The sequence below is a fragment of the Protopterus annectens genome, chromosome 12.part0, assembly GCF_019279795.1.
Source record: "Protopterus annectens isolate FY-2018-M chromosome 12.part0, PAN1.0, whole genome shotgun sequence".
In the NCBI taxonomy this organism is placed as follows: domain Eukaryota; kingdom Metazoa; phylum Chordata; order Ceratodontiformes; family Protopteridae; genus Protopterus; species Protopterus annectens.
Window position 1 is genome coordinate 122,762,824 of NC_056746.1, and position 26,579 is coordinate 122,789,402.

General features: G+C 39.8%; 1 protein-coding gene across 1 annotated transcript in view; it reads left to right on the forward strand.

The window, feature by feature from the left end:
• The window catches only part of CLEC16A (C-type lectin domain containing 16A), a gene marked incomplete in the record, with an annotated part of 3,039,290 nt that overhangs the window by 585,295 nt on the left and 2,427,416 nt on the right, over positions 1–26,579 (forward strand). Inside the window, 1 exon segment of the mRNA XM_044089149.1 lies at positions 20,046–20,099. Within this exon segment, the coding sequence (XP_043945084.1) occupies positions 20,046–20,099 (54 nt within the window).

The window sequence follows — 26,579 nt, forward strand, 5'->3', positions numbered from 1 at the left end:
AGCTATTGAAATACTTTTAGAAAACAAGCATCGGCCCTAAAACTGTGAAAAGATGAGTCACTTGACAACTCTAGATATTTATTTATTATTTATTTAACATTTATTTACCAGAATAGTCCGGCTGGACCACTAGTGTCCATTTTCAGTGGAGTCCTGTGGAGAAAAGCTCCGTCCAGTAACAGAATTAAGAGTTGTACATGGTATCAGTGGTAATTTACAAAGTTTACATGGTAAAGACAGGAAACATGCTGTAAGACAGTTAACAAGATTAAAAGTACAAAGTTGGAGTACAATTGAGAATAACACTTTCATGGAATAGCATAGGTACAAAGTATGTGCAAGGCATTTTCATAGTAGAACATATTTACAATATATACAATACATACACAAAGCATCAGCATCCACAGAGGAGTCCCTTACTGAAGACACAGACTTTGATGATGGGGAAGGGTCCCCTCGCTCACCCTCTGAGGTATCCTTTGGTGATATTCTTGAAATTCTTAAACAGAGAGGTGACTGGCAGCCCTCGAACCCACCCTCTGAAGAGTTTGTGTTCCTGCAGGCCTTTTGCACCTGGCCCCCTACCTCCTGGGTTAGTCCACCTGCCGATGAACTGGTCAGGCTCATCGTACAGCATGCGTGGAAGGCTCCTGATACCGTTGAGGCCATTCCCCAGAGGCCAGATAACATTTTGTCCCCTCTTGCTACTGATCCCCATTGGTCTAAAGGTCTTCCTGTAGATGCTTTGGTGGTGGCGACTGCAACTTAAAAGGACCTGGCGGAAGAAGAAAGCCAGACTGTCCATCCGCCCAACAAAGAGTCCTGTGCTCTGGACAGAATAGGGAAGCGTACCTTTGCATCAGCGACCTTTGCAATCAGGTCCCTGAACTATATGGCACACTTTACCAGGCGTCAGAGAGATTTAATTTCTGAGCTCTCTGAAACTTTGGCTGGAGCTGTGTCTGATGAGGTCTGTGACAAAGTAGCCTCTCAACTAGCCACCATTGAATCAATATCTAACTCATGCACCTGATATCTCACGCATCAGAAGAAGCAGCTAGAGCGGCAAGTTCAGGCATTGTTCTGAGACGACAAGCCTGGATGCGCATGTGTAATTTCACGGAACCCTTCAAGGCTTCCTTTCTCAACGCTCCCATCGAAGCCTCTTCATTGTTTGGACCCAAAGTTAAAAGCACACTGGCCAGATGTTGAACAGTTGAACAGGACGATAAGACCCTTTCTGCCGTGGGTGTCTGTTATTCTTCCCCTCAACGGGCTTTCTCCAGAAACCAAAAGAGTGGGAAGATATGGCACAAAAAGTCTCAGGGTCCTTTCTGTGATGCACAGGCTGAGTTCTCCCCTAGATGCAGAGGGGGAAACTCACAGGGAAGACGCCCTTTTTGGGGGAGAGGGGATCTGCGTAACCAGGGTTCCAGGGACTCTTTCCCTGGCCAATCCTACCAGCGCTCCTGAAGAGTGGCCCAACTGCTTTCCTCTAGAAATGGTTGGAGGTCGTTTCTCTTTGCACCCTTCTGCCTGGCTAACCATCACCACCGATTCTTGGGTACAAAGGGTAATACCCAGAGGTTATCATAGTCCCTTCGACCTTTGTCCCGCTCCCCTAACAAATTTACCTGACATTCCACCAGTCAAAGAGAAGAAGCAGCATTAGAGATTTCAAAGCTGCTAAGAAAAAGAGTCATCCAAATAGTCCTTCCAGACCAGACAGGATCCAGATTCTACTCAAGACTATTTTTGGTGCCAAAGAAAACCGGGGACTGGAGACCAATTTTGGATCTCAGTGTATTGAACAAGTTTGTAAAAGTACAAAAATTCCAGATGGTCACAATACAGTCTATCCTTCCACTTTTGGAAAAAGACGATTGGATGTGCTCAATAGATCTTCAAGATGCGTACTACCACATAAAAGTGGACAGGCCATCAAGAAGATTCCTTCGCTTCTGTACAGGAGCCAGTCACTACCACTTCAGAGTACTGCCCTTCGGAGTCTCTACAGCCCCCAGAGTGTTCACAAAGTGCATGGCAGTTGTCACAGTTCACTTGCGACTACAAGGATTCCAGGTGTTTCCATACCTAGATGACTGGCTCATCTCCGCCCCCACCAGACATCTACCGGAAGAAGCCCTGGCATACTCTCTCCTCTCTGCACAAAGGCTAGGCATAACCATAAACTGGCAAAAATCCAATCTCACCCCATCAAAGTCCACAGAATTCGTAGGGGTCATCATGAATACAAAGAATTGCAGAGCATCCATTCTAGAGCACATAATTCTAAGGATAAAGCAACAACTGATCCCAATCCTTTCAAGGGAGAAATCCACAGCTCACTCTGTTCTACAGTTGTTGGGTTCCATGGCAGCCTCCATCACCATTGTCCCCCTGGCCAGGTTTCACATGAGGCTTCTACAATGGCTACTGCTCACCCAATGGTATCCCTTTCAGTACCCTCTTTCAACCAAGATTCGGGTAACTCACAGGTGCAAACAGGATTTAACTTGGTGGATGGCCTACAACCCATCACAGTGGTCTTGCCCCTTCTCCCCCCAACAGCCCAAGGCTACAGTGACCACGGATGCCTCCCTGATGGCGTGGAAGGGGAGGGCTATGTCAGGGACAGACAGTCCAAGGCACTTGGTCTGAACTGTAGGCCCATCTGCATATAAATGTTCTAGAGCTGAGGGTGGTGCTTCTGGTATTGCAAACATTCCATCTCCTGCTGCTGTCTGGGACTATTGCGATACAATCAGACAACATGGCAGTGGTCTGGTACATCAACAAGCAAGGTGGAACCAAATCTTACCCCCTTTGTTGAGAGGCCATGAGGATATGGCAATGGGCGATGGCTACCAACTGTTTTCTTCTAGCAATGCACATTCCCGGTAGTTCCAACGTGATAGCAGACAGACTCAGCAGGTGCATTCTTCAGCCTCACAAGTCGTCCCTGAATCCCTTGATAGCAGCGGAGATCTTCCACTGCTGGGGCCGTCCTTGCTGCAACCTCTTTGCATCCCCGACCAACTACAAATGCAGCAACTATTTCACCCTGATTTTCCCTCCGGAACAGTCACCCAGGGATGCTCTAGTCCATGATTGGCCCTCGGGTCTACTTTATGTATTTCCATCTCTCCCCTTCATTCCCCAGTATCTGAAGAAAGCCCGCCGGTTGAAGAGCAAAGTAATCCTCATAGCACTATATTGGCCTCGTCAAATTTGGTTCCCCTTCCTTTGGCCTCACCTGCTAGATCAACCGTGGATTCTCCATCCAACCCCGGGGTTGATCTCCCATCCGCAGAATCTGTTTCACCCCAACTTGAACAGCCTGAAGCTCACGGCTTGGCTCCTCCAATTCCCTTGATTGCCAGGCAGAATGATCTTTCTTTGCCAGTACGTGACATTCTTATTGGATCTCATAAGTCTTCCACCAGAATTGCATATCTCAGCAAGTGGAAAAGATTTACCTTTTGGCTGAAAGAAAAACAGGTAGATCCTTTTTCAGCACCAGTGTCGATAGTACTGGAGTATCTAGCTACCCTATTTCAATCCAGTCTGTCTGCCTCTACCATTAGAGTTCATTTGGCTGCAATATCTAATTTTCATGATGGTGTCCAAGACTCCTCTCTTATGTCACACAAATTATGTAAGACTTTCATAAAAGGCGTGAATCATCTAAAACCCCCTTTTAGAGAACCTACTCAACCATGGGACCTGTCATTAGTCCTACAAGCTTTGACAATGCCACCTTTCGAACCAGCTTCTTCTTGTGACCTCAGATATTTGTCATGGAAAACCTTGTTTTTGGTTGCCATTACTTCTGCCAGACGTATCTGAGCTTCGAGCTTTATGCATCAAGAGTCCATATTTGATTTTTCATTGAGATACAGTGTCATTGAGAACTAATCCTTCCTTTCTGCAAAAAGTGATCTCTGAAATGTCCATTAGTCAAACCAGTGAATTGCCAGTTTTCTTCCCCAATCATTCAAACAAAGGAGAGTATTGCCTACATACTCTAGATATTCACAGGCAAATTTGCTTCTACTTGAACAGGATTAAGGCCTCTCTTAAATCAGACCAGTTATTTTTGGCCTTTTCTGGACCTAGATTAGGATGTGCTGTTGCTAAGATCACATTGGCTAAATGGTTGAAAGACTGTGTCACCTTCATTTATAGAATAAGTAATATTCCATTACCTGCTACCATAAGGCTCATTCTACAAGGTCGGTGGCAACTTCTGCTGCCTTCCATGCCAGAGCGTCTTTACATGACATTTGTGCAGCTGCAACTTGGGCTACTCCTCATACCTACATCAATCATTACAAATTGAATTTGGCCTCCAGGGGAAGAGCATCTTTTGGTTCTATGTTGCTCAGAAATGTCCTTCCATTAGAGCCTCCCAGGAATAAAGGTAGCTGGGGACTCTGTCCCACACGTAAGGAATGAACAAGGATTAACAATATCAGATAAAGAAGTTATGTCTTACCATAACGTTCCATCTGAATTGTTGATCCTCGTTCAGTCATTACGACCCTCCCTCCTCCCCCCTCCTGTGGCTTCTAGTGGATCTCATTATCTGGTTCTATTAGGTCATTTGACCAGAGGTAGCCTCTACCTTCTTTTGACTTGCAAAGTCAGTCTGAGGTAATAGGGAGAGGGGAATTATGGGTAAGAGTTTTAGCTCGAGAGTTTGTAGCTGACGCGAGCTTGGAAGATGGCCGGCTCGGTTCCGAGGTCGGAACTGATACCCACACGTAATGACTGAACGAGGGTCAACAATACAGATGGAACGTTATGGTAAGACAACTTCTTTTTCTGTTGGGAAGTATTTTGGGGGATGGGTTTGTAGCAGGGTGGGAGAGTTATTAGGTTTGAGTTTATGTCTAAAGATAAAGGTGGGATTGTGGTCCCTGAGAGAGTTGGGTAGTGTACCGCACTGTTGGATGATGTTGGACTGGTTAGTGAGGATCCAGTCTAATATGGATTCCCTTTTTGTGGATGTATCCATCCGTGTGGGTGATTGTATGAGGTGGATGAAGTTATATAGTTTAATATGGTTGGTGGGTGTTGGAGAGTGAATCAAGTTCCAGTCAATGTTAACATCACCTAGTAATAATGTTTCTTGGGGAAGGGAGTGGGATGTCCAGTGAAGTATTGACTCCAGGGTGGACAGGTTGTCACCTGGGGTAAATATACCCTGAGTAGGTTTACTTGCTTGCGCTGGTTTAAGAGGAGTTTAGCAAATAAAGCTTCTGCATTTTTGAAGTCTGGGAATTCTTTTTGTAGGAGCTGGAATTTTGAGTTAGTTTTGTAAAGCAGGGCAATGCCACCACCTCTTTTGTGTGTCCTGTCTGCCCTTTGGATGTTATATCCAGGTGGGGTTATGGAGTTATCCTTGATATGGGGCTTAAGATCACGTCTGTGTAATGAGCATTATGTCGGGGTTATATAAAGAGATAGTGGAGTGCAGTTCTACTATTTTGTTCATAATACTGCGAGCATTCAAGCTGAGTATTAATAAGTTGGTGAGATTACATTTGCATGGAAGGTTGGAGTTGCATGTGTTATTACAGATTGCTGCTGGGCCGGAGTTGGGATGAATATCACCTCCTAGCAGTACCTGGGCAGCTATGTTAGTAATAGTTTTAAAGTATAGCATTATTAGAGAGTGGAACCTAAGATTTGGTGGTTTTCTAGACCGAGGGTAGCAATAAATAGTTGAGGTGAATTGAATGCAGGATTGGATAAGGATGGATTGGGATGTCATTATATGTCTGGCGGGGTTAGTAGTGGTTAAGGAAAACGTGGGAGATTTGAGGTAATTGTGTTCATTTAGTGGGTAGTGGTAAGAGGCACTGATAGATGCTAAGGACAGATATGTGAATACGTAAGTAATATATTGGGAGTGGTGGGTATGAGACATAGTGCTAGTGGTTAAGGGAAGCGTGGGAGATTTGAGGTAATTGTGTTCATTTAGTGGGTAGTAGTAAGAGGCAATGATAGATGCTAAGGACAGATATGTGAACACGTAAGTAATATATTGGGAGTGGTGGGTATGAGACATAGTGGTAGTGGTTAAGTTGCAAGAAAAGGGGTTTGTGTCCCAGATGAGGGTGTGGTAGAACAGTATGTGAGGTGTTTTGTATGGGGACAGTAGTTGCTTGAGGTAAGAGTGTGTAAGAGATGAGGAGTGGTTAACTAATGATGGTAGGTGTGATCTAGTGTGGGATGCAGGGTGTGGGTTTAACATGGGAAAGATTTATACCAAATAAGGTAATATGTGAAAATCTGAAAGATATAATCCTCATTTGCAGTTCAGTAGAATTCATTTACAACAGGCGATGCAAGAGGAACTAGGGGACCATAAAACATTAATATTGTGATTATTTAAAAATTACTTCTCAATTAATCAAATAAAATGAAAAATACTACAAAGAAGATTATTCATGAAGATTGTGTGAGTTTTGGTATTTTAAGCAAAACTCTTAACTTCACTGCCTTTCGAAATAGTTAACTCTAACTTGCCGTGTTCTGAAATATTGTTAGCATGAAATAAGGTGGCATTGTACTAAAAATCACACTGAGATAGTTAATACATACAGGTGATAGTTAAAACATGCATGCTTAGGTACAAATATTTCGGGTAAAGGTAATAATGCCCTTCTAGCCTACCAATACACTAAAACAACTTTTTTTTCTAATCTGGATGTGAGGTTATTGGGAAATTTTATGGACCTTGCGCTCAACAATAATTATTTGTTTTTTGAAGGTAAATGTTTAAAACCAAGTGTATCACAGTGTATGTGTGGGAAGTTAGATATGTTTTCAGTAGAATTTTTGGTGATCATATTCATGCATAGTTGCATCTTTTACACAAGATTTTTCTTTTGTTGAATGGGAACATTGAGACTCTAATGTTTGAGTAATTTAAACAGTGCTACAGAATTTTTAAGATTTACACATTGATGGTTTTATGGTTCTATTAATTAACTTGATGTCAGTATCTGTAAAAGCATGACTTATCAATGTTTTGAAAGTGATGCATTTTGCAAGCCCACCTTTTCAAATTCCTGTTTAGATTTCAGTAGCAGTAATCCATTTATGCAGAAAATGGGCTTGGAGAAAGGACTGATGGTTGGATAACATGCATGACATCAAGTGATGAATGATGTCATATTGCGCTAAATAATTTATCTCAAATGTTTTCAAGATGAGATTACCTGAGGGACTTTCGATTAATATCAAATGTAAGGTGTTGTAACATGGGAAAGCTTTATATCAATTCTTTTGGGTGGGCTACTTGTGAATGGTCAAGATGAAGGCAAGCGAGTGAATAGTAATAATGACCCGAATTTTAAAGAAAGTTATGATAATGCCTTATTCCCAACAGGCACTATTGTTATGTGGATTTATGGAAAGAATTGAGATAGTATAATACAATGACATGCAGGTTTAAAAGACAGGCTTGGTGCTGATTTGAGAAGGGCCAAGCGGGATTTAAATTGAATCATTAAAATGTTTAAACGTGGGAGCTACTGAATGATAATACCTTTACCGCTATCTCCCTTAATGAAATGAATGGTGCTTATAATAGGGTAAGATCACAAATAAAAGATCTGTTTACTGAAAGTAGAATATATGCTGATGAATTTAACTACCTAAATGTAAGTCACCCAGTGATTCCTAACATTGTTGGTATCCCAAAAATCCATAAGGACCCAAATGATTTGACAGTGCACCCAATAGTGGACGCTAGAGGATCAATAACAAGTGCCTGTGCTAAATTTTTAGATAGCCAGTTAAAGCATTTAGTAGAAAAGGAGATGAAGGTATGAACGGATTATTGGGACCTCTTAATAAAACTAATGGTCTCCAGTTTGACAAAAAATGACTAATTAGTTACAGTTGATGTTAAACACCTTTATACAGCTATTCCTCATACCTTAGGGATTGAGCGGTTCTGTGAATTTTTAGTAGAAAATAAGTTGGAACAGGTAAAATTTAATTTATTTGAATTACTAAAAAATGGTTTTGAAAAGTAAGTTTTTAATGTTTGAGGGTAAATATTTCTTACATAAATAAGGCATAGCCATGGGCTCGTGTTGTGGTTCCCTAATTGCTAATATAATGATGATATATTGGGAAAAGAACTTTGTTTTTTAGCAAATTTAGTGATTCTTTTAGGATTTATACTCGCTGTCTGGATGATATTTATTACTATGGAAGGAAGGTGAAGATAAACTTAATAGCTTCCTCAAATTTATTAAAGTACTGTCGTTTTGAAATGTACTTCAAATATGCATTTCTTAAAAATTCCTCATTTGGATGTATTACTTGAGAAGGATATAACTACTAATATATATTTTGCACGCATTTACAGAAAACCTACATACTTGAATGCACTACTACACTTTACTAGTGCACTCCCCCTGACACAGAAGAAATCAGTGGTGAAGGGGCAGTTTGTGCACACTGCCAGAATGATTACTAGGTGATGACACTGATTTTATGATAGAATGTGAAAACCTGTGTTCAGTGTTTTTAAGGAGGGGGTATCCTGTGGATTTTATTAATAATTTAAAAGATGAGGTAGTGCGTGAGAGATAAATGCAGCACTTCAAACTAATTCTAAGCCGCCAGGGTAACACTATTATAATAGCCAATATACATGAAGAGGTGGCTGCTAAAAGGTTCAGATATGCTTGTGTAACTACCCATAACTTGGAAAGTAATAAGGTAAAACAAATTATGACAAACATTTGTCTATATTAAAGGAGGATAGCAGCTTAAGGGACAAAATTGATGAATGCCTGTGTGTTGTTTATAAAAAGGGTGTCTGTTTAAAGACCATTCTAGAGCATTATTTTAGGAAAGAAAGGGCTGCTGCAAATGGAAAAATCCGTAGCTGCGGTCATTGCAACTACTGCAAATATAATTTTGTGTGCAAAATGTCAGTATCATGGAATATTAAATTGAATTACAAGGTAGATTTGATTGCCAGTCAAAGGAAGTAGTTTACGCTGCTCTGTGCCAGTTATGTGAAGCAGAGCTTGTTTACAAGAACTGCTATGAAATTAAAAAAGGAAAAGTTATTAATGCTCTTGCAAAGCACATTCTGGCTAATGGTAATCATTGGTTTAAGTTTGTTATCATTCAGAAAGTGCAGTGTAATGAAAGGGGCAGACCATGGGTGGTCTACCTGAGAAGGCGGAATTATGTTGGCATCTTGTCCTGAATGAGACCAGTTACCCTGGATTAAATGAGTATTGCTCAGTAGCGAGGGTTTTAACTCATTCCTTCCAGTGGAGCTCAGGAAGTTTGCACTGTTACTTCCAATGGACAGAGTCTAAGCCTTTTGACAGAATCAAATTACATCCTCACATTTCAAACAAATGTTCATATCTCTGGAACCATATGGAGTTATGAAAGAGGTGTAAACTGCAAACCCTTGAGCACAAACTATTTTTATAGTGGTAGTATTATTTGGGTTCTAGGTCTTACAATGAATTTAAGTCACAGTAAACATGGTAGCTATTATGTTTGTAATATTTTCTAAACAACTTACAATATCTCAGCAACCACTCAGGTTACAGACATACTGTCATCAGCATTTCATTCATCTAGCTGAGAGCTTTCATATGAGGCTAAGGGGTTTTGTATATGTTACTTGGTTGTTGAAATTTTAGAAAAATGTGAAAATGATGTCCATGTAAATTAATATCATAAAAACAGTTAATATTTCCTTACCTGCACTAGACAGAGGTCAAATATTAATGCAGCTGAGTTTTCCATTGTGTAAGGTTTAAGATGAAGTCTTTTAAACCTGGGACCTCTCCTGTTTGGTATCTACTTCTCCGAAGTACAGGCTAACACAGAAGGCCTCTGGCTAATGAAGTTCGCAGATGACTGCAAACTAGGAGCCATAGTCAAGTCCCCAAATGATGTGGACATCCTACATAAGGGCCTCCCTGAGACAGATGCCTGGTGTCAGAGACATGGCCTCAAGCTCAATGCCAAAAAGTGCAGTGTCATCCCCTTTGGTAAAAACTCTGTACCCATGAACTACCACATAGGCAGCAATCTACTTAACACCGAATGCGTGATAAGAGACCTTGGGACCCAGGTGGACAGTAGTCTCTCCTTTGATAGTCACATCGCCACAGTAGTCAGGAAGTCCTTCTGCATGGCACACCTCATCATAAAAGGGTTCTCATCCAGGAAAAAAGAGGTCATTGTTCCCCTCTACTCGTCACTCATTAGACCCATTATAGAGTACAACACCCCTTTTGGAATGTACCTTACAAGACATCTGCAGCAGCTGCAAAGGCCACAGAAGTACCTCACAAAGAGGATTACTGGCCTCAAACAAATGCCCCACTAACCGCTTCAAAAAACTCCAGCTTTACTTCATAGCATATCGCCTACTCCAAGGTGATCTCTGCCTAACATATAAAGCTATGTCAAACCCAGAGCTGTTGGACATGCTACACCTAAAGAAATCCCATTCCCTCCGAGCTACACGCTGTAGGGACCTAAACCTTGTCACCACAATAAACATGACACGCTGGAGGGATAGATTCCTGTCCCAGGGACTTCCTATACTCTGGAACAAGCTACCCATCTATGTCAAGCAAAGTTCTTCATTAGCACTCTTCAAGAAAAATCTTGATGAGTGGATGGGAAATAGGAAATACATCCTGGGGATCACTTCTGTGTCTCTGCTCGACAGTGGCACAGGAAAATAACTGTCTTGGGTGACGTAAGTTATGGAACCTTGCTGGCTAGGCTTACGTAGGCCCTTGGGCCGATAGCCTAGTACCTACCTGAACCTCTGAACATAGCATGGTTTTAGATTTATTGATGCAAATATGAACAAGTACAATTTGACGCCTAGCGGCATCAGTAGGAGTTAACTGCAGATGCACCTGGAGGCGTTACTCGGATGAGTTAAGGTTGATGGCAATAAAAAGATACATTTTTTGTGTGTAAGTTATCCTCTTTTAGCTTTTCCTATTTGGTAGTATATCGATTTTATAAACAAATGATACATTTTTAAGAAGTGTTTTTTAATAAACAGGAAGCAGGGGATTTGGCCCTAATACATGCATTTGATTGGTTTGTTAATTCGTTACGTATTGTATGAATGTTTTTTAAACTGTGTGATTTGATTGGAGTTTTATCTAAAGAAGTCTTGTTAATGTACTGGACGAAAACACTCATCTTTAACAATTTTTATCCGTATTTGTATTCTGTGGTTTGCATTTTAAGTATTTTTATTAAAAGATTTTCATTATATAGCTGTAGCATGTACCCTGGACTCCTTCCCTTACTGTTCATATTTCCAAGTGTGTGCGGTATTTGTTTTTTTTTTTATAGTACAAAGGGGTGTTGTACGGCACTGGTACTCTGTCATATGGGATAGTAAATGCAAAGAAAGTGATCTGGAACCACGAGCTGTATTAAAATCGAGTAGAGAACTCACTTTTTTTGCAAGTAAAACTTGTACATAAAATGCTATCTGTACTCTCATATGTTTTAAAAACACTGTCAGAGATTTTCACTGTTACCAAGCAATATTCTTAGGTTAAGTTTTCTAACAAAAAGTGGAAATTCCATCAATACAAAACACAAATCCAAAGGCAGCTGGGGATGAAGCTCTTCCAAAAAAAGCAAAATGCAGTAACAAAAGTCCAAACTGAGAGTAAACAAACAGGGCTCTCTTGATATTAAATAAAAAATAAAATAAAAGACAAAACTTTGATTCAGGTACAAACTAGTGAGCGCTTTCGTGCCTCCCGGCACTTCTTCAGACAATACAAACACTGCAAATATCTCAATAAAAAGGGGCTGCCTCACCCACATTATTTCACAGCAGCCGACCATATATCTGCAGCAATTAAAATTCACCTGCTGGCAATAATCAACAAATGTAATGTGAAGTCAAAGACTTCACATATCAACTAGCTTAGGATAGGTTACCATCTGTCCCACTTTGCGAGGGACAGTCCCTCTTTGTGCAGTTTTGTCCTGCAAAAAATTGAAAAAATGGCAAATGTCCTGAGATTTTAGGACAAAAATATTTCGTATATTTTATGTAATAGTTGCATAAAACAGTTCTTCTGTATGTGAAACACCTAAATGTGATAAGAAACAGAATAAGCAACTAAAATGCTACAAGAATAAGCTTTTATTTAGGGAAAAAAAGTGAAGTTCTGTCTTTTGTACTGGCCATGGGTATGTTTTGCCCTGCAAAATCTGACGTTTGTACCAAAAATGTCCCACTTTGGGCATTTGAAAAGGTGGCAATCTGCAAAATAGAAAGTCGGAAATTACACATAAAAATAAAATAAAAACATTAATTCTCACTTTCAATACTATCAACAACTATATAACCATACAGAGAAGTGATGGCAGCAAACATCAGTTATAATTTTTTTTTTACTTTCTCACATATAAAACTACTGACATCACCCTTTTCACAGTTGTAATACTAGAGTATACCAAAAGATGGCAGTCATGTACTCCATACAGAAATGTATTCTAAAATTCCTAAGGCAAACCTGTAACACTCACATATCAGGCTAAAATTCAAAAAACAGCAAGCATTAAATTTCCTATCCTTTAAAACAACTAGGGGTACATCTATCAGTAAATAATATTGGCAGTACATAACAAAATAGCTAAAATACTGTAAGAGAAATAGTTGGATATACCCTAGTAATAGCATTCTTAATGTTTCAATGGCCTCTTAGCTAAGTAAGGTTTCAGGGACACTAATTCATTCAGGCTATATCCTCTATTTGCCTGCAATCTAATTATCCATCTAACGTCACATTTCTCCATGTAGTTCTTAGAATGTCCTACTCTAGCCCTTCTAGTGGCCATTTCAACAGCTATAAACCTAAACGTATGCCTGGTACCATATCCAAGTGTATGCCTATTAGCTAGGGCATTCCCCTCGTCTTCTTTACTGATCGCATAAATATGCTCTCTAACCTTTTTTCTGAGTGTCCTATTGGTTTTGCCAATATAAAAACATGGACACTCTTCACATCTGGCTAAGTAGACTAGGTCCCTAGATCTACAATCTGCATAGTGATTAAATGCAAACACCCTCCCTGTAGTTGGATGCACAAACTTATCATTCAACATATATGAACAGAAATTACAGTTTCTACATCCAAAAGTACCTTCCTTACTGACTCTATTCCTTTCCTCTTGTTGTTCTCATAGCAGAGTAATATCTTAAAAGATTTGTTATTTTTATATGAATAACTCGGTTTAGTACCCACTAGCTTCTTTATCTTCTCATCAACTAATAGCATCTCGCAGTTCCTTTTAATAATCTCACCAACTGCTCTGTTGTCTGTGGAATAGGGTATTATCTGCCATTTTAGAAATATAATAATTTTCCTTTCTTCTTTCAATATAGGGTCTACCTTTCTGTTTCCTATCTATGAACATAGCATCATTCAATTTCCCATATTCACTCTTCTTATAACCCCTTTGACATAAATTTCCTTTTAAAGTGCTAAGTGCTTTCTCACAATTAGTGTCCATACTAGTTGATCTAGATACTCACAACCCCTGTCCTCGTATAATGTTGTTATATATATATATATATAAGGGGGGTGCATACTAGTGCGGTGTAGAAGATTATTTTTTCTACATTCTTTCCTAAAAATGTCAGAGTGTAACCTATTACCTACCTTAAACACTGTTACATCAAGGAAATGAATCTTGTCTCTACTTCATTTGCCCACAAACTTAAGAAAATCAGTGGAATGGTTGGCATACTCTATAAATTCGATCAAACTCTGTTCAGTTCCTGTCCATACAAAACATACATCATCTATGAATCTTGTGTAAAAGGGAATGGATTGCCTCCTGCTTTCTATGTCCAAGACGTAAGTCTTTTCCCACTGCGCCATCACGATGTTAGCGTAAGAGTTGGCGCAGGGTGACCCATTGCCACTCCCTTTATTTGTAGGTAATATCTTTGTTCAGAAAGAAAAGCATTATTGTTCAGGACTAACTCTAATAAAAAACTTATCATCAAAGCCCTCCCACTCTCTATTCCTGCTTCATTAAGAAATGACCTCACATATTCAACTCCTTCTCCATTGGGTACAGACGTGAATAGTATAGCCACATCTAAAGTGACCAAAAAATGTTCCTGATCATAACCTCCTGATGCAGTACATTCAGCTAATGTCCCCAAAAACTCTTTGGTATCTTTTACTACAGTTGATATAACATCCACTAGAGGTCTTAAGACTTTTTCCAAATTAATGGATACAGCCTCAGTAATCCACCCCCTCCCCGACACTGTCAGTATTAGGGGTGGCCTGACAGGATCCTTGTGAATTTTTGGCAGTCCCCTAAAACAGGGGACGACCGGCATCTCAATGAGAAAATAATTATATAAATTTTGAGTGATCACCCTACTCCTGAGGAAATCATAAAGATCTATCTGTATCTTCTTAATTAATTTACCAAGCTGTTCAGCTGTGATATACTGATATGTATCATCTGCGCTAGATAAATTATTTATTCCCATTCTATATTGCTCACTGTCTATGATCACAGTTGCATCCCCCTTGTCAGCTGGGCGTATCACTATTGCTTTATTATCCTGCAATTTCCTCAGGGCCTCACGTTCCACTTTTGTAATATTATAATGCCTATGACCTCTATTAGCATCATTCGTCAGTTTTAAGAAATCACTTTCACATGCCCTCTCAAACGCTGTTAATAATGGATGCATTGAAGGAATAAATGTGGACGGCTTTTTAAACACACTTACATCCTTACATTCATTGTTCCCAAACAACAGTTTAAGCATGACATTTCTGCTGAACATTTTTATATCAATGACAAACTCAGCGCTATCAGTATGTAGTGATGGCACAAAGGGCAAACCCTTTTGTAATAAAGCCATTTCAGATGGTGATAGCACATATTCGGATATATTATGCTAGTCCCTCTTCATGAAATGCCATGGCTTCTTCATCTGCACTTGTATCTCTCCTTATTCCTCCGATGATTTCCTTCTCTTCCTGGAATGGTATAGTTGGTTTGGTGACACTTTTGTTTCTCTGAAAGGCAGTGGAAACTTTAAAAAAACTGTTGGTTTCCAAGTTATTCTCCATCTCTTGTACCTTTCGTCCAACATCTTGTGCTTAAATCACTGACCCTTCGCCTACGGTAGTTTTCACTTGAACATCTATTGCTCCCTCCTTTGACACCTCCTCTGGGTGGTTACCATTCGTAGATGGTACTGGATTCGTTGGTTGTACCGGTTCCTCAAATTCTTTCCTGGACTCTGCTCCTCCTCGTGTTTGTTGATTTGTGGTGGACGGCTCATTCGAGCTCCCGTTAGTTGCTGGTCTCCTCGGCCATGAAAAGACCTCCCCTCTCTCAAAGTCCCTCAGATCTCATTCCAACTTTTTCATTTTATTCATCTGCCCTTTCTGTTCAAAGAGCAGCACATTTGTATTTAAATTACTCTCAAACACTTCATACCTCTTAGCATCTGAGAGTTCATGTAGTTGTTGCTGCAAACCAAGGATATGGGCCATCAACTCCTTCTCAGCTATAATGTACTGTTCCACCAAGAGCCACATATAACTTGTGCTGGTTTCCAGATTTAACCGCTGCCACTTTACTAATAAATCTGAATAGAAATGTCCGTGCGTGGGCATCCATTAACAACAGAGTTTGAGAGGGCATGTGAAAGTGATTTGTTAAAACCGACGAATGATGCTAATAGAGATCATAGTCATTATAATATCACAAAAGTTGAACGTGAGGCCCTGAGGAAATTGCAGGATAATAAATCAAATAGTGATACGCCCAGCCAACAAGGGGGGGGGGGGTGCAACTGTGATGAGAAGATAAAGAAGCTAGTGGGTACTAAACCGAGTTATTCATATAAAAATAACAAATCTTTTAAGATATTACTCTGCTATGAGAACAAGAAGAAGAAAGGAATAGAGTCAGTAAGGAAGGTACTTTTGGATGTAGAAACTGTAATTTCTGTTCATATATGTTGAATGATAAGTTTGTGCATCCAACTACAGGGAGGGTGTTTGCATTTAATCACTATGCAGATTGTAGATCTAGGGACCTAGTCTACTTAGCCAGATGTGAAGAGTGTCCATGTTTTTATATTGGCAAAACCAATAGGACACTCAGAAAAAAGGTTAGAGAGCATATTTATGCGATCAGTAAAGAAGACGAGGGGAATGCCCTAGCTAATAGGCATACACTTGGATATGGTACCAGGCATAAGTTTAGGTTTATAGCTGTTGAAATGGCCACTAGAAGGGCTAGAGTAGGACATTCTAAGAACTACATGGAGAAATGTGACGTTAGATGGATAATTAGATTGCAGGCAGATAAAGGATATGGCCTGAGTGAATTAGTGTCCCTGAAACCTTACTTAGCTGAGAGGCCATTGAAACATTAAGAATGCTATTACTATGGTATATCCAACTATTTCTCTTATAGTATTTTAGCTTTTTTGTGATGTACTGCCAATATTATTTACTGATAGATGTACCCCTAGTTGTTTTAAAGGATAGGAAATTTAATGCTTGCTGTTTTTGAATTTTAGCCTGATATGTGAGTATTAGGTGGTGCAATGGTAGTGTGGTCACCTCACAGCAAGAGGTTCTCCCGTTTGATTCTTGGCTGGAGTGCCTTCTGTGTGGAGTCTGCATGTCCTCCCCGTGGTCGAGTGACATTCGAAAGACGTGTAAATGGGCGTGCCTTCGTTGAAGGTTGGGCATTGAGCTGACATCTCGGCACCATAAAAATCTACTGCTAATCATTAGCGGACAGGAGTTCCGCTGTGCCGACCTATAACCGGGAAAAGCCGAAAGAAGAAGAAGAAGATGTGAGTGTTAGGCGTTTCCTTTAGGAATTTTAGAATACATTTCTGTATGGAGTACATGACTGCCATCTTTTGGTATACTCTAGTATTACAACTTGAGAAGGTTGATGTCAGTAGTTTTATATGTGAGAGATGTTTGCTGCCGTCACTTCTCTGTATGGTTATATAGTTGTTGATAGTAGTGAAAGTGAGAATTAATGTTTTTATTTTATTTTATTTTTTATGTGTAATTTCAGACCTTCTATTTCGCATGTAAGGATTTCATAAGCTAGTTGATATGTGAAGTCTTTGACTTCACATTGCATTTGTTGATTATTGCCAGCAGGTGAATTTTAATTGCTGCAGATATATGGTCGGTTGCTGTGAAATAATGTGGGTGAGGCAGCCCCTTTTTATTGAGATTTTTGCAGTGTTTGTATTGTCTGAAGAAGTGCCAGGAGGCACAAAAGCGCTCACTAGTTTGTACCTGAATAAAAGTTTTATCTTTTATTTAATATCAAGAGAGCCATGTTTGTTTACTCCCAGTTTGGACTTTTGAAATTCTATCAATATCTGTGAAATATCCAGTGTTCACTGGTGTAAAAGTTAAGCCCCTTGCTCATTACAAGATATTCCTTCTCATTTAATTCACATTTAGATAAATTAAAAACTCACCACTTTTATGTATCTGATGTCCATTGGATAAATAGTCAGAGACAGTTCCACTTAATGTTTCAACTGGGTTCTGGTTAACGTTCATCTATCCGGCTTCATATTCTTCGGTCAAAGCCGATTACTGTTGCTTAGTAATGGTGGTAGAGGGAGCGCTTCATGTTGTAAAGAGAAAAGAAAGTCCGTTTATACTAGTAAATTAAATACTCATAGATGAAATACTCGCATATGTTGTAAATATATATATATCTGCACACACACACACACACACACACACACATATATATATATATATATATATATATATATATATATCTACACACACACACACACACACACACACACACACACACACACACACACACACATACTCGAGCTTATGGCACATGTAATACTAAAATATTGTTTGCATACCTATGTGTCGCCAGTGCAACGCGTTTTACATAAGTATAACTAATCAGAATCTGAAAGAAAGAATATGTGGCCATTTATCAGACATAGAAAGATCTTTAAAAACAAATGAATTGTTAAAAGATAGTAAGAGCACAGATAGTACACATTATTTTGAATTTATGGTTTTTATTTGTAGTATCTGAACACGTTAGGGGAGGGGATATAAGCAATTTAACAGAGAAAGAAGAGAACAAATGGGTTCTCAGATTTAGGGCGCAACAACATCCAGGTCTTAATGAAGCTTTTAATATTAAACCAGTTTTAAAAGAAATACAAAATAAAATTAAATAAGTGTTTCTTTAAATTAATTAAATGTTTTTTAATTATTTAATTGTTTGTCAAGTGTTCTTTGCTGATTAAGTAAGATAGCGTCCTCAGCTCTTTGATTTGCTTGATGAAGCATTTTATGGCAAAGTTTTTACTTGCAAGTAAAAGTGAATTACCTGCTATATTGTAATACAGCTCTTGGTTCCATATCACTTTCTTTGCATTTTCTGACTTGTTTTTTGTGAGTCCGGATTTGATATACAGTGTACCTTTTGTTTTATTCTTCTTATGGGATAATACAGAGGGGTGTTGTACAGCGCTGGAGCTGTGTCTTATGGGATAGTACAGAGGGGTGTTGTACAGTGCCGGTGGTGTGGCTTATGGGATAGTACACAAAGGTGTTATACTGTGCTGGTGTGTCTTAGGGGATAATACAGAGGGGTGTTGTATGGGGCTGGTACTGTGGCTTATGGGATAGTACAGAGGGGTGTTGTACACTGTGGTGCTGTGTATTATGGTATAGTACAGAGGGGTGTTGTATGGCACTGGTGCTGTGTCTCATGGGATAGTACAGAGGGGTGTTGTACTGTGATGGTGCTGTCTTATGGCATAGTACAGAGGGGTGTTGTATGGGGCTGGTACTGTGGCTTATGGGATAGTACAGAGGGGTGTTTTACGACACTGGTGCTGTACATTATGGTATAGTACAGAGGGGTGTTGCATGGCACTGGCACTGTGTCTCATGGGATAGTACAAAGGGGTGTTGTACTGTGCTGGTGCTGTCTTATGTTATAGCACAGAAGGGTGTTGTATGGCGCTGGTGGTTTGTCTTATGGGATAGTACAGAGGGGTGTTGTACGAGACTGGTGCTGTATCGTAAGGGATAGTACAGAGGGGTGTTACATGGCACTGGTGCTTTGTCTTATGGGATAGTACAGAGGGTGTTGTACAGGGCTGGTGCTGTACAGAGGGGTGTTGTATGGCACTGGTGCTGTGGCTCACAGGATAGTACAGAGGGGTGTTGTAAGGGTCTGATGCTGTGTCTTAAGGGATAGTACAGAGAAGTGTTGTACGACACTGGTGTTGTGTCTCATGGGATAGTACAGAGTGGTGTTGTACAGTGCTGGTGCTGTGTCTTATGGGATAGTACAGAGGGGTGTTGTACTGTGCTGATGTTATGTCTTGGGGGATAATACAGAGGGGGTGTTGTATAGGGCTGGTGCTGTGGCTTATGGGATAGTACAGAGGGGTGCTGTACGGCACTGGTGCTGTGCATTATGGTATAGTACAGAGGGGTGTTGTATGGAGCTAGTGCTATGTCTCATGGAATAGTACAGAGGGGTGTTGTACTGTGCTGGTGCTGTCTTATGGTACAGTATAGAGGGGTGTTCTGTGGCGCTGGTGGTTTGTCTTATGAGATAGTACAGAGGGGTGTTGTACGCTGCAGATGTTTGGAGAGTAGAATGATCTGATCTTAATGCTTGCAGTCTTCATTAGAGGTTACTAAGGATGGCCTCACTACTGCAGATCTGTTGCTAATGGTAAGTGTGGAGCTTTTCAATTATTTTCATGTGAGTTTCAGATGTTAGATTAAGTGACTTTCTTTCTTTGTTAGTTTTAAGCCATGAATAATATTTTAACGTTCAATGATGTAGTGATGTTGCTGAACAAGTGCAGTTTATAAAAACATGTATTTCAAAAGGTAACCTGGAATATTATGGTAAAACTGGATTTTATATCTCTTGTTTGTTTTTATGTCTTACAGTGTGGAGACCTCACAAAAATCAGTGCCCAGGTGTCACTGTATCTCCTTTCTCAGGTATTGTTTGTTATTTACACATTTAAGAAAAAAAATATGCATGTGACTACATTCCCACGGTTTTTGCACAGATTATCACTAACTCCTTTTACACGTTTTGGGGATTTGTCAGTTATGTTGCCTAACTGTTGCTTTACTACACCAGTGTGCTTACTACTGCAAAGGCCTTTGTTGTGTTTCATGTTGTAGGTTTGTCTGTCTTTCTATTTTCCTTGGTTAGTCCATCCATGTTAAACTTTCTCCGCTCCTACAACTTTATTGTCATATTGTTTTTAACCTTAGTAATACTCCTCATACCCATGGTTCTCCCACATAGAACCACATTTAGTGTCAACAACTGAAGTCACTTTTAACATGTATACTGAGGTGCTTGTTTCCAATAACCATGATTTTTGCATAGTTCTGTATTCAGTGGCACTTGAGTTATTCCTGCTCACAGCAGTCTTGCTACTAAACCAGTCTAACAACAACACTAAAAAAAAAAAAAATCAGGACAGTCTAGATAAAACAAAAACCGTAACACATATATCTCTAGTACCTCAACTAATGCCTTTAAAGGAGTTAACTTAAAGAAAAACACAAACCTTAAATACAGAGATGATCTCTTTCATTTAAAACAAGCAATAAAAGAGCTCAGGTCTGTGTCACAGAGGGACAAGGTCCTACCTGTGACCTAAACAGCCTGAGGTTGATTAGCAGTTTGAGAGCTGGGAAGGAATGTGTGATGATATGAGGTATTGCCAGCTATGCCAGGAGAAGTAGGGCAATGGATGTGTAACATATGCCATCATAGCTATCTGGAGTTTTGTAAAGAATTATATGTCATTTATATATCAAACTGATTTGTACAGGTGATTGTGTTGAAAATGTGTCTGTAAAGCTGTTTGTGTTAAAAATGTACCAACAGTGGGTTCTACTGGACAGAAAAGAAATACACCTGTATGTCAGACTGTATTGTAACTGTTGAAATGAAGACATTGTAACAGAGGATACTGAAAGAGAAGAGGTTAATCTCAGTACAGCTAACTTTGAAAAATAGTCTGAAATTAAATTACCTGGTTTAGGCCATAAAGATTGTATCTTACAGTTCTGATTGCAGCCAGAGACAAAATATCGGTGAAAGCCAGGACTAGGAATCCTGCTGTGTTGTCCTTAGAGGTGAGCTAATTGGTATCATGGAATGGTGGAAGTTTTTGAAATGCCTTTATACAGTGGATATAAAAAATGTACACACCCCTGTTAAAATGCCAGGTTTTTGTGATATAAAAAAAATGAGACCACAATAAATCATTTCAAAACTTTTCTCACCTTTAATGTGATATATAACCTGTACAATTCAATTGAAAAACAAACAAACAAATATGTTAGGGGAAAAAATAAAAAACTTACAATATGCTGGTTGCATAATTGTATACAACTTTAAACTAATACTTTGTTGAAGCACCTTATGATTTAATTACAGCATTCAGTCTTCTTGGTTGTGGGCGGCCGCAGTGGTGTAGCGGTTAGCGTTGCCACCTCACAGCAAGAAGTTCTCCGGTTCGATTCTTGGCTGGGGTGCCTTCTGTGCAGAGTCTGCATGTCCTTCCTGTGGTAGTGTGGGTTTCAGTGTGTGTGCCTTCTGTAGAAGGTTGGGTGCCGGGCTGGCAACTCGACACCGTAAAACTCCTCTGCCAGTCATGAGTGGACAGGTGATTCACTGTGGTGACACCTAACCGGGAAAAAGCCGAAAGAAGAAGAAGAGTTCAGTCTTCTTGTGTACACATCTGCCGTCAATTAAAGAGACTCAGATTAACCCCAAATAAAGTTCATCTTGCCTAGTAGGATTTTCCAGACATTTAGTCAGGTTGCTTGCTACAGCAAAAGCCATGGTTCACAGACAGCTTACAAAGCATCAAAGGGATCTCATTGTTGAAAGGTATCAGTCAGGAGAAGGGTACAAAAAAATGTCCACAGCACTGGATATACCATGGAATACATTGAAGGCAGTCATCAAAAAGTGGAGAAAATATGGGACAACAGTGATGTTGCAAAGAACTGGACATCCCTCCAAAAGTGATGAAAAGACAAGTTGAAAACTGGTCAGGGAGGCTGCCAACAGACCTACAGCAACACTGAAGGAGCTGTAGGAATTTCTGGCAAGTACTGGTTGTGTACTACATGTGACAACAATCTCCCGTATTCTCCATATGTCTGGACTATGGAGGTAGTGTTGCAAGACAGAAGCCTTTTCTTACACAGAAAAACATCCATCCCCGGATAAAATTTGCAAAATAATACATCAGGTCTCCCAAAAGAATGTGGGAAAATGTGTTATATTTGATGAGACCAAGGTTGAACTTTTTGGCCACAATTCCAAAAGGTACGTTTTGCGCAAAAACAACACTTTGCATCACCAAAAGAACACCATCCCCATGGTGAAGCATGGTGGTGGCATTATCATGCTTTGGGATTGCTTTTCTTCAGCTGGAACTAGGGCTTTAGTCAAGGTGGAGGGAATTATGAACAGTTCCAAATACCAGTCACTTTTGGCCCAAAACCTTCAGGCATGTGCTAGAAAGCTGAAGATGAAGAGGAATTTCATCTTTCAACACGAGAATGACCCCAAGCATGCATTCTTATCAACAAAAGAATGGCTTCACCAGAAGAAAATCAAAGTTTTGGAATGGCCCAACCAGAGCCCAGACCTAAATCCAATAGAAAATCTGTGGGGTGACCTGAAGAGGGCTGTGCACAAGAGATGCCCTCACAATCTGACAGATTTGGAGCACTTTTGTAAGGAAGAGTGGGCAAATATTACCAAGTCAAGATGTGCCATGCTGACTACTACCCAAGAAGACTGCTGTAATTAAATCAAAAGGTGCTTCAACAAAATATTAGTTTGTGTGCACATGTATGCAACCAGCTTATTGTACGGTTTTTATTTTTTATATTTTTTCCCCTAACAGATTTGTTTTTCAATTGAATTGTACAGGTTGTAGGTCACATTACATGTGGGAAATGTTTTGAAATGATTTATTGTGGTATCATTTTTTTATAAAAAAATGGCATTTTAAGAGGGGTGTGTACACTTTTTATATTCGCTGTAGCTTCGAGATGCTATAACACATCTTAGCAAAAGTGTGTGTGTGTGTGTGTGTGTGTGTGTGTGTGTGTGTGTGTGTGTGTGTGTGTGTGTTACGACACGCACATGCTAGATTCTGGTTCAGTTTCTAGTAAAAGGGGTAGTGTGGGAACCAGAAGTCAGATGAACAGTTGTGTGATATAATTCCGTAATGCAGCACAGGTTTGATGTTTTAATACTATATGAGACAGTCTGTTTTTTTAGGATCACTCGCCCACTTCATCTGCCTTCATTTAGTGGGATGTCCGACTGTAGACTCATTGCCATTCTCTTCCCTCTTTGAAAATGCATTAGTAGTCAGTTAATGACTCAGGGCAGCCACGTTGGTGCAGCGGTTAGCATTGTCACCTCACAGCAAGAGGTTTTCCGGTTCGATCCTCGGCCGGGGTGCCTACCGTGTGGAGTCTGCATGTCCTCCCTGTGGTCACGTGGGTTTCCTCTGGATGCTCCAGTTTCCTCCCACATCCCAAAGACATGCTGTAGGTGAATTGGACACTCTAAATTGCCATAGGTGTGTGTGTGTGTGTGTGTGTGTGTGTGTGTGTGTGTGTGTGTGTGTGTGTGTGTGTGTGTGTGTGTGTGTGTGTGTGTGTGTGTGCCTTTTGTGGAAGGTTGTATGCCAGGCTGGCAACTCGACACTGTAAAAACTCCACTGCCAATCATGAGCTGACAGGTGATCTGCTGTGGTGACCCCTAACCGAAAAAGCCGGAAGAAGAAGTCAGTTAATGACTCATTTACAAACTAACAACCGTTTTATCGCCACACACGACTTTAGACTCATTGCCATTCTCTTCCCTCTTTTGAAAATCTTTGAAAATGCATTCGTCTTTATTCAATTAATGACTCATTTCCAAACTAACAACCATTTTATTGCTACACACAGTGGTCTCAGACCAGAGTATAACATCTTCTCCAGGTCTCCCAAATTTCACCAATACTATTAACCAAGCCAGAGACAAAGGCCATCTGGTTTCTGTACTGTTTCTGGATCTGTACAAGGCTTTTCACTACCATTTCCCATAGCCTTCTTCTAAAGCAACTCTCTTCACTTGGCCTGTTAACACTTCCACCAACTGGTTCTCCATCTGCATTTCCAACAGACTCCAGTCTGTTAAATGTATTAATTCTCATTTTTCCCACCTGTCAAAACAGGTATTCTCCAAGGTTCCATACTGGGGCCACTGCATTTCAGCATATCTACCAACAACCTACTTCTGCCAGTAATCCAATTACTCTACAATGCATCACCCAAGAGTCATTGCATCAGTTGGAAGCTGGCTCAACATCTACCAGCTTCTACTCAATCAAAAAACAAACAAACAAAAAAACAAAGCCTTTGCTATTCCTCCCAAAAGCCCTTACACACTTCAAACAAAATTTCTCAATAACCACGTCTAATATCCCTGTAGATGTCAATAACCATGTCTAATAACATCCCTGTAGATGTCAATAACCACATCTAATAACATCCCTGTAGATGTCAATAACCGCGTCTAATAACATCCCTGTAGATGTCATCCCCCATATCAAGCTCCTATGCAGATGATAACCTGACATTTGACCTACACGTGCTACAGACTATTCAAAAAAAACATAAAAAATTAGGGGCACTCTGCAGAACAGATAAATAGTTAACTGAGTCATCCAAAAAACTTCTGGCCTCTATATTCCTGCTCCCTACTTTAATATATGGCTCCCCAGTACTGATTAACCTTCAAGCTTCTATTGAAAATGAACCAACCAGAGCTATAGTAAAATAGCAAATTAATCATTAAACAGAACCCATCACTGCTTAGCCCTAAAACAACTTGATGGGCTTGAATTACCAAAGCAACTCAGTCACACCCAACATCTCCTAGTCCCCAAATTAATATACAAAGCAGAGCAAAATAAAGCCCCACTAGACTTACTGCACACATACACCCCTGCTAGGCCACTTCAGTCTGGAAACAGAATGAGCCTCACTACCTGCAAACCACACCTGTCAGTACCTGGAAACCACACCTGTCAGCAGGATCCCCTCTCTTTTCTAGGAGTGTAGCCCACTCCTGGAATTCTATCCCCTTGTCCTTTAAATATACTAACAATCTTTCCAATTTCAAGACCAATCTAAAAAATATCTATTTGATACGAGGAACTGTACCTGCACAACCCTCAAAACAGATACCTGACTACCTACTCACTATAACTATACCTTTCTCACCCTAAATTCACTAAAACCTTCATATCTTAGCGGGTAGTAATGCCCTAACATCAAAATTGACTAAAAAAGGCCCAAACTTCACCAAACCAGTAAAAAAATGTAGAAATTAACCGGACTTCAACGTGAATAAAATACTGTTATTTTATTAGTTACAACACATCATATAAGCGCTTTCATCTCTCTTGGAGACTTCTTCAGATAAAATACACTCACATTCATAATCTTATTTATAAACTAGCTGAAGTTCATCAACCAGTCATGAAATGCTAGTAATTAAAAAAATCCCCTGTGGTAAAGATGTACAAAACACCTATTCCAATCACAAGTACTTGCAAAAACATTTTTCAAAATAGAATAAACTATGAAACATAAATAAAAATACATAAAAATCATGTTGAATTCCTTTAAAATGTATGTTAACAAATCATTTTCACTCAGTATGGGTTTGAGAGATACTTGGTCATTCAAACCTGGAGGGATGATGCATTTAGTTGCAACTGCCAGACAAGTTCTCTTTTTAACAAATGTCTTTGCCAGTCACCACCTCTAGTATGAATCTGGACTTTTTCCAGTATACCAAAGCTAAACTTAACAAAATGACTACAAACAACAGAGTGATTAACTTCCTTTTTATTCCTTATCTCATAAAGGTGCTCATAAATTCTTGATTTCAAAGCTCTTTCTGTCTTTTCAACATACTGTCATGAACAGCTGTCACATTTAGCTAGGTACACTAGTTTGTTGGCATTACAATTCCCTTTCACAAAGGAAACCTTGGTATGCAAAGCATTGTCCAAAAACATTGCTTTGTCTTTCATAATGTACATACAACATGCACAACTACTATAGGATGTGGTACCAGTATCAACATTTTTGTCTGTTTAAGATTTTCTAAGATTTGTTTAAAGTTCCTACCAGTTTTGCTTACAAAAAGGGGTTCAGGCCCAACCAACTGGGAAACTTCATTATTAACCTTAAAAATACTCCAGTTCTTCTTTATAACTTCCCTATTATACCATGATCCCCCCAAAATATGCACGCTGATTGGCCAGCGTGCCCATTGTAAATCGAGTTATACTAATGGAAAAAGGTCCGTCAGCCGGACTTTTTCCATTAGTATAACTCGTTTTAAACATCTCGCTATGTTAAATG